We start from the raw sequence: 9,588 nt of genomic DNA, 5'->3' as shown, positions 1-9,588 counted from the left end.
TGGATCGTGGGATCCCGTGGCTAGAGTGAGGTCGGCCTCGGCAGGGGCGGTGGTTTGTGGGCGGCGGTCGATGGTGGCAGGTGGTCGGCACATCTCCGGGAGAAATCCTTGCTCCGGTCTTCACCGGAGCCGGCGACGGCGGCGCCTGCGGGTGCCGCGATCTTTCTTGGAAGCGTCGTCGTGGAGGTGCCCCTTCTCCCCATGGCTTGGGCTCCGGAGGGAAACCTCAGATCCGCTGGATCGGGCGATGGAGGCGTCTTCGCGTCTTTCTCCTCGTTGGGGGCATCGTTTCGGAGCCGGCGACGACTGAGAGACTGGAGGATGATGGCATCTTCGCCGTCAATGGCGGCATCTTCGCCGCGTGGTTTGCTGAGGCGGGGCGCTGGTTTCTGTTTGGCAACGGTGTTGGCGTCGAGAGGAGCTTGGGTCGCGGCGTGGTCTTCGGTAGTCGGTTCTTCCCGGCGTGTCCGAGGTGCTCTTTGGGGCACGGTCGGCGCAAGTCCTGCATATTTTCCTTGTGTTGCTTGTCATCAATGTCGGAGCTGTCGGTTGCTTGCGAGTGTGGCCTTCCGTTGGCATGTGCCGTCGTGGCTTCTATTCCATGTCGGTGGCCAGGTTGGCCGGTGGTGCCCATGTCATGTGGGTTGTGTTGTATCGGTTTTAGCCCGGTTTCCCGTCAATTAACCAGGCAATTCTCTTTTTCTTAATCAATGAAAATGGTAAGTCTTTTGCCTCGTTTCAAAAAAATTATCTGTTAGGGAAAGAAACCAGGAAACAGAGCATTTTCCTATAATTCCAGTTCTGCCCTCCCCTGCTTCATCCATTCTCAACGAACTAGGAAGCCAGCCGCCACCGGTACTAGTATAAAAACCATGGAGACGCACTTCCAGAACTTCCAACTCGACATCAATGTCTGATCCAAGCAGCACAGCTTCCTCTTATTCCACGTCACCCCGGCTCACCACCGGCGTCGTCAACTTCTTGGCGCGCCGCGCCATGACCACGCAGAACCACCACAGAGCAGCAGCATCCCTCCAATCGCCAGGCTCCTCCACCGGCTCCGCCGACACTGCGCCATGGCACCACCGCGCCCCGGCCACGCCGCCGCCTCTGCTCCCGTTCGACGCCAGCGACGCCGACGAGATGCTGCTGCTCGACATGCTCTCCCAGCACCAGGAGGACATGCACACCGACACCGCGACAGCGCCCGTTCCCACCGCGACGGCGGCAACGGCCGTGAAGCGAGAGGTCAGCGAAGAGGAGGAGGCCAAGGTGGCCGCGGGCGGCAGTAGGCGCGCGTTCCGCGGGGTGCGGAAGCGGCCGTGGGGCAAGTTCGCGGCGGAGATCCGGGACTCGACGCGGGACGGCGTCCGGGTGTGGTTGGGCACGTTCGATAGCCCGGAGGCGGCGGCGCTCGCGTACGACCAGGCCGCCTTCGCCATACGGGGCGGCGCCGCCGTGCTCAATTTCCCCGCCGACCAGGTCCGGCGCTCGCTCGAGGGCGCAGAGGACGACGTGTGTGGCCGCGCCGACGGGTTGTCACCCGTGCTCGCGCTGAAGCGGCGCCACTCCATGCATAGGAGGGCGGCGACAAAACAAAAGGTCAGGACCGTACGGACGGGCCGGCCGGAGGGCGTGATGGAGCTTGAGGACCTCGGCGCAGAATACCTCGAGGAGCTGCTCGGCCTCTCCGACGACATGATGACGTCTGCCTCCAGTTCATGGTGCTCGAGTCATCACTCCATCTGACGATGGATTGATCGCTTTTTTTTTGCTTTCTTGTCTGTTGTTGTTGCTGGTCTGGTCTCGATAGTTCCAGTGTTCAGTTGGACTAGATAGCATTGAGAAATGATAGTGTAAATCGTTGGTTGTGCACGTTTTTAAGCGTCAATGTTTCGCTTTGAATTCAGTCAAAACAAATGGTTGTAAATATTCGTTTTTGCATGAGCTATTCATGGCCAGATGGTCGGAGACACTTCTGACATGACATAGGCGCCAAGTTTGGATTTCTCTGGACCGGTATGGGCTGTTATTATTTGTTCTCCTATAATATGAAAAAAAGGAATATAATAGATAACCACACCGATAATTCAATCCAGAACCCAAGCTCGGATGTTGGTGAACAGTAAAAATAAAGGAAATAGAAAAAAATTCAAAATATTCCAATTCTTTTTGTGATGCAAGATGCTCCTATGCGTAAACTCAGTGCACAATTTTGTGAAGTTTGTACCTTCAAGGAACTCGTGGCTAAAAAGACAAATCAAACATGAACAATGCCTCATGGTTGCAAGCGGGAGTTCTGGGTTTCAATCCCTAGTTCTTAGATGTATTTTTTTTGTTTTTATTTTTTTATACTTTGCTTTGTTTGGGAGTCAACCTGCAGCTCAGAAAAAGAGAGCCGAGAAAATTAGTTGCAACATGCTAGATGTTTGCAAATGCATAAATTGGCATCATTTTGTTAGCCATTTTGATCGATCTCACATTTAACTGTTCAATCCCTGGTTCTTACATGTATTTTTTTTTGTTTTTATTTTTTTATACTTTGCTTTGTTTGGGAGTCAACCTGCAGCTCAGAAAAAGAGAGCCGAGAAAATTAGTTGCAACACGCTAGATGTTTGCAAATGCATAAATTGGCATCATTTTGTTAGCCATTTTGATCGATCTCACATTTAACTGATAGCTTCAGTTTAGTTTATACACAACTGGAAAAAAACAGTGCATGATGAACACAAAAGGTGGTATCATGCATCAGAAGAAGATTCACTTACTTTCTCAAGTGAAATCAAAATACTGGCCCTGTAGTTAATCAAACAAGCAAACAATAGCAGTATTATGCTACAAGAATAATACAAGTCAGCTAGCACCGTTATGGAATTGTGTTTTTAGTACTTATCTTCAATGTATATATTGTAATTTACGTTCTTTTGCATATTTTGGTTCCAACATTAGCATATTTTTGATCTAGATTATCAGATTAGCACATGTACTCTTAAAAAGGGGTGTTAAGGCAATCATGTAGTGCTGCATATATAACATGGAATTCAAGTTATGACCAAATCACTAGAAACATATAGCAGTCTTTCTTCCAGATGATCGACAGAAAAGTAAAATTAGGAGGAAATACTCAAATCACATAGCAATCGCATTTCAACCCTAATAACAGTTCGTCAATTATCATTCATTTGCAGAATTTTTGTTTTGCCACGTTGAGTAAAAATCGAGCACAGTTCCATATATGTGTGTGCGTTAATTGATAGTGGTCTGATCTATTTTTATTGATGTTCGTATCAGATCCCAGTAAAATATCCTTCGTTTTTATTTCAGTTGTTTTACTGAGATTATTTTCCTAGGAAACTACCATTGCATGTGCAGAAAACATAACATCATAAAATACAACATCTTGTCTTTATCTTGGCGAGTCCGATTATGCATATATTATTTTGAGATTATATGACGAGCAATGGTAGCGTGAACAACTTTATTCGAACCATGATCTTACTTCTTACAGAAGATATATAGATGAAAAATATAATGTACAATACTCCTAAGGCGGATATGATATTAGCCAATGGTATGTACACTTTCATGTCATTGTACACAACAGTAAAAAAAAGGCGTCAATCCAGATACGACGAGGACGTAAAAACACATACTCCATCCGTCCCAAAATAAATGTCTCAACCTTAGTACAACTTTGTATTAAATTTAGTATAAAGTTGAGACACTTATTTTAGAACGGAGGGAGTATAATCCTTTCATTTTTTTTCATGCATGTTTTCACACCATGACAATGTTTTACTAGCGTGTTCCCCGTTGCAACGCACGGGTAATTTTCCTAGTAACAATAAATAATTAGTGATGTTGTGTGGGTGTTAGAATTAATGACTATGGTAGATAACTTTATAAAGCTAAGAAGGAGATGCTATAGAATTGTTTATTACTTTTTTTAACATAGACACAATTACTCATATACACACGTATACACTCATTTCTATGAACGCATATACGCACACCCCACCCCTATGTAAGACTGATGAGCCTCTTAGTGTTTTCAAAAGGAATAGAAAAACTGATTAGCTAATTCATCAAGGCTTGGAATAGCTGAATGTCTACATGCGTTAGGTTACTTAACTTTTTTTTACAAAAAAACTGATATGAAGAATTACGATTGATGATAGGAGGGTGAAGGGGCCACCCCAGTTGAATTCCGGGGAGAGAATTATAGTTTGAAAAGTTAAATAAAATGTTTGTAATTCTTTGCAGGTCTAGCATTATTCGCACGCGTTAACCCGAATTGCATGTGCTACAATGTGCGGCCAGATGCAAGATTAGGTTACTAGCAACGGCATATATGCCCTGGCTAATTCCATCATGCATGCTTGCTGAGTCAAACACGGATATGCAAGTCAAAGTTTCAAACTTAACGCTCTTCAGATACTATCTTTCTGCAAGTACACCAAACTTTCAGTAGGTATCATCAGTTTGATGGAATGCTCTCCGGTCGTCTCCTACAGTGCAATGAACTACTAGTTCTCCAATATTTGGTCAAAAAAGAGATCGGTCATGAGTGACCTCATATTGTGTCATTTTTATTCTAGGATATACTCCTTTCGTTTCAGAATAGATGACTTAATTTTATACTAACTTTATATTAAAATTAGTATTTTATACTAACTTTATATTAAAGTTAGAATAAAGTTGAGTCATCTATTCTGAAACAAAGGGGGTATATATATGTGCATGATGAAGTGGATGTCCTGAATGGAATGGGAAAAGTCAAGATGAAGTAGACGCTTGTCATGTGTGAAAACGGATAAGGAAAGTTCCGATGTTCCTTCGCGAGGGCATTTTAGGCATCTAGCTTTGCGACACTGTCACCTATGCTTGTTGAGCTCTTAATCGGCAGGTGACAAACCATGGAACGGACAAGCTAGCACTAAATGACATGCTTGAAAAGAAAAGGTTGCAATAAATTGAGGCGATTTTGTAAATTATCAGTAAGTTGATGTCTAAATTAAATCCAAGTGGTGACAGGGTGCTCTGCATGCTGCCTGGTTAGGCACTCCGGCTACGTATCATGCATAATCTGAATACTACACTAGTACAAATATAGGCATGGCACACTCGGACGCTCTTAAACAAATTGAACTCGTAGAGGGCACAATTCGATCCAAAAGGTGTAGGCTGTAGTACCAATTGAGTACTTAACTATCTGCTAGACTGCTACTGCAGCCATTAGTTAACTGCACTGGTGGATCCAGGTTTGATTGATCCATCCATGCATTCATACGTCAACCTAGCACTAACGATCTTCCGGCATGCCTCGGGGACTCCGGACCAGATTCAATCACGCTCGTGCGCTAATTGGAGACACGAAACCTGATCACGAAATGGAAAAAGAAATAGAGCTCAATGGACAGGAATACATAAAGGATCTAGAGTAAAAGAATGGAATAACTGAGATGTGACCGCCCCGTCACATCACGCATATGCATGTTGTGACGACACCACACACGCCGAACACCACACATCCACGTAAAAGTCTTTGGCCGCAGGAGAAGAAGCGGAAAAACTTAAAACTGTGTGCACGCTAGGTATTTTCCGTGAGAATAATTAGTACTCCCTCCATCTCATAATATAAAAACGTTTTTTGCACTAGTGTAGTGCCAAAAACGTTCTTATATTGTGGAACAGAGGAAGTACTTCCTTCATTTCATAATCTTTGTTGTGGTTGTAGTTCAAACTTTCCCATTTCAATTCTTGTAGTAGTAGTTTGTTTTTTGGCGCGCGCGGGTTGTTGTAGTAGTTAAAATCACGACAAGAATTATGGAACGAAGCGAATAAAAAAACATACGTGCACTTCGGTAATATATACTACTACTACAGTATGTATTTTCAAGATTAAAAGCTAAATTACCTCCTCAGTACTAACTACTAACCGACGTGTCAATATGTCGCGTGTGCTGTCTTCTGGTCCGGGATGCCTGTCTTGCAGACTAGCCTGGAACTTGACCAAATCTGGACTGCATGCTGCCTAACCGTATATGAACTTCATCCTTTTCTTTCTGGACGGTGACAGCTCAGTTCCAGTTGACGCCCGCATGAAAAATCGCAGATACAATGCACCATGTGTGTGTCTCAGGGGAGTGTAAAATTCTAATCGACCTCGATGGAAGACAAAGTGTGAGTGACACATATAGTACACATCTACCTAGCAAACTAACAGACAGGCGATTGTCTAAATGATGGCAAGCTAGATTGACGAAGGAACGGACGAAAGAACGTACGTAGGTGAGCTGGTATGGAACCGGTTAAGGAATAGCGCTGCAGGCGAGGTGCAATGCATTGCCAGCCTAACGACGGTACGTATTATGCTTGCTTGGAAACTTCCAGATGCCACTCGCAGACGATGCATCGTAACAGCTACGTGGATGATAATACTAGCATACTCTAAGTGCCACTTACAAATTAATTAAGAGTGACCCCGCATTTTAAAAGAAGAAGACAAAAATGAGAGAGTGAGTGTGGAGGTCAGGTGCAATGGACCTGCATATTGACTCACGTGCGGTTAGCCTTGACCACCATTTGCAGTATCATAATTCATCCTCGCACTCACCTCACACCACCTACTAGCTATAGCTGCTAAATGAATTATAGATCACCTTTTCGAAAAAAATGAAAAGAATTATAGATCACCAGTGGATTGCAGTGGAGTGTTGATGCGTACTAACACCCGCTCAGCTACTTCCACTTGATCGTATTGAAATAAGCTAGCTCAGCTACAGCCCAGTTAATATCACTAGTACCATGAATTTTCCAGGATCACTCGGAGACGCTAACATGCTCAGCTCTGGCTGTTGTACCGCCTGCTTCTCGACGTTGACCGCAGGTGCCAGCAAATGTCATGGATTTGTTTTTATTTTTTTGAACGGTATGTCATGAACTTGTGGACTGCTTTTAACTCTAATTTGGCTTGAATTTGTGTCTCAATTAGTGCTGCCTCCGATCCAAATTAGTTGACCAATATATACAAGATAAATCCATTTCAACGACAACCAATATACTACTATCTCAGCATGTAATACCATATCGACACAAATATGCTCTACAAAATGTCATTATCATCATCATAAAGTAGGCGAGCAGAGCAAATAGGCATCGAATCCAGAAACAGTTATGCGAAGAGACCAAGAAACAGAGCATAACGACCACCGAGCAGCGCAGTAGCAGTCCTGCGCTCCACTGGCTGTGATCGAGAATCCAGTTAGCTAGGTGAGTGCGACCAAGAATTATGATACTGCAAATGGCGGTCAAGCCGCACGTGAGTCCATTGCACCTGACCTCGAGTTAACGTCCATTTGCCAGTGGCATACATACATATGTATTTCTCTCTTATCGTCACAACATGCTTGCATGCATCGTCTGCCGTCGGAATTTCCTAGCATAATATTGGGTAGTACGTACCGTCACATAGAGCATTATCATATTAACGATGATATCGTTGCAGGCGGGACATCCATTGCACCTCGCCTGCATCACTATTCCCTAACCCGTTCGATCTCTCGTACGTTCGTTCCTTGTTCCTTCGTTTCGCCATGAGTTCAGGCCACGTGTATGGAGTTACTAGGTGTTGTGACACTGATCGTTTTGTCCCGTTGATCCATCAGAATGTAACACTCCACTAGCGTACACATGCTATATAGTAAGTCCACACGCTGACACGCACATGATACATTGTATCTGCGATTCGTCGTGTGTTCGTGCGTCAGTTGGAACGGGTTTTGCGGTCATGTCGTGAAGAAAACAAGGTGTTTATATACGGTTAGGCAGCAGTATCCACTCAAGTTGCACGCAAGTCTCCAAGACCAGCACCCAGATCAAATGACCTCCATACACATTGACACATCGGTTAATAATGTGGAGGTAATGTCCATTTTCTCTTAATTTAACCAGGCATGCAGTTCAGTGTACTTGTTTTCATGGAAAATGTACATAAGCATGTCATCGCTCACCAATGGACAAAAGATGCGAGAGACTAGCAATAAACGCGAGACCAGAGTGAAAGCAAAGTTATGGAGTTGGTGTTTGCTTCGAGGACACGGATGCAAAGTTATATGGTTGTTTCTCCTCCTGTGTTGGGGACATTTCGCCGTCGATGTCTGCCTTGCCCACTGTGTTATCTACCACTCAGGACGAGTCCATCGCCATGCTCGTGGCTCCGGAGCTGCAAATCATGTCCGAGATTAGGGAGCTATGTCTGAGCTCTGCTTCGATTTTGTCAGTGAAGCACATGAAGGTGGACTCACTAGTGACCTCGTGTGAGGGAGATTATTCATGTCTGTCATGTGAGCATCCAGAGGCGTCTTCTGAGTCCTTTGGGTCGGAGGTGCATGTGGTTGAAGATATTGACGTGGCCCGTGTGTGCACCAATGGGAAGGCGTATGCGGTTTCATGATGGATGATGCTCAGTTTCTTGTGTTGTCGATGTGGCTTCGATTGTCCGAGTCATCGTTATTGGTGTTCTGTCAAGGTTTTGTTGTGTTGTGCAAGTGTGGTGAGGTACGATTGTTGTGTACTAGGAGCATGTGACCGGTTGCCTGTGTGGTCATAGTGTTTCGTGCTTCGCGAGTAGCCCGTTTCCGAGTTGTTTGTATCGGTTTTCGTTCGGTTTTTCAAAAATTAACTGGGCAATTCTCTTTGTAATTAATCTATGAGGCAAATATTTTGACTCCATTTTGAAAAAAAGAGAGTGAAAGCAAGGGTGTATGCCTTGCTGGCCCCACCCTTGCCGGATACAACCCCAAAAAAAACAATTTAGCGACTGAGAGGACTCCTTCCTTGGCAGATCACCATAAAAAACGGTCTAGCACGCATTGTTGGGAATCGTTGCATGGAAAACAAAAAAAATTCTACGCACACGCAATGATCTATCCATGGAGATGCATAGCAACGAAGGGAGAGAGTGTATGTACGTACCCTCGTAAACCGTACGCGGAAGCGTTTCACAACGCGGTTGATGTAGTCAAAAACTTTCTTCGCGATCCAACCGATCGAGTACCGAACGTACGACACCTCCGGGTTCAGCACACGTTCAGCTCGGTGACGTCCGCGCCTTCTTGATCCAACAAGACGGCGAGGTAGTCGATGAGTTCCGATAGCACGATGGCGTGGTGACGGTCATGGTGAAGTGATCCGCAGGGCTTCGCCTAAGCACTACGAAAATATGACCGAGGGTGTAAACGGTGAAGGGGGCGCCACACACGTCTAGCCAATTGTCTGTATGTGCTAGGCGCCCCTCCCATATATATCTAGGTGAGAGGGAGGGAGGAGCAACCAAGGGGGGCGCCCAAGTAGGAGGAATCCTACTTGGGGTCTCTCCCAAGGTGGCGCCCCCCTTTCCTTATTTGGAGCACAGGGAAAGGCAGGGGAGGGTGCCCCCCCCTTTCCTTTCTCCCATGAGAGGGAAAGGCAGGAGGGGCTAGCCCTCCCCTTTTTCCTTCCCTAAGGCCGGCCAACCAAGTGGAGAGGCGCACCAGCCCCCTACCGGGCTGGTTTGTCCCTCCCTTTGGCCCATTAAGCCATAACTTG

At 45.6% G+C, this 9,588-nt stretch overlaps 1 protein-coding gene across 1 annotated transcript; it reads left to right on the top strand.

Moving 5' to 3' along the window:
- Positions 1-909: 909 nt before the first annotated feature.
- LOC119368094 (ethylene-response factor C3-like) lies at positions 910-1,975 on the top strand. Its single transcript, XM_037633443.1, has one exon. The coding sequence runs from the start codon at positions 910-912 to the stop codon at positions 1,747-1,749; it is 840 nt and encodes a 279-aa protein (XP_037489340.1). The 3' UTR covers positions 1,750-1,975.
- Positions 1,976-9,588: the final 7,613 nt, after the last annotated feature.

This window comes from Triticum dicoccoides, chromosome 2B (assembly GCF_002162155.2).
Source record: "Triticum dicoccoides isolate Atlit2015 ecotype Zavitan chromosome 2B, WEW_v2.0, whole genome shotgun sequence".
Classification (NCBI taxonomy): Eukaryota; Viridiplantae; Streptophyta; class Magnoliopsida; order Poales; family Poaceae; genus Triticum; species Triticum dicoccoides.
This window is presented reverse-complemented; position numbering and strand designations above follow the sequence as displayed.

Coding starts and splice junctions, on each gene's coding strand:
- LOC119368094 (XM_037633443.1), top strand. CDS start 910: ATGTCTGATCCAAGCAGCACAGCTTCCTCTTATTCCACGTCACCCCGG.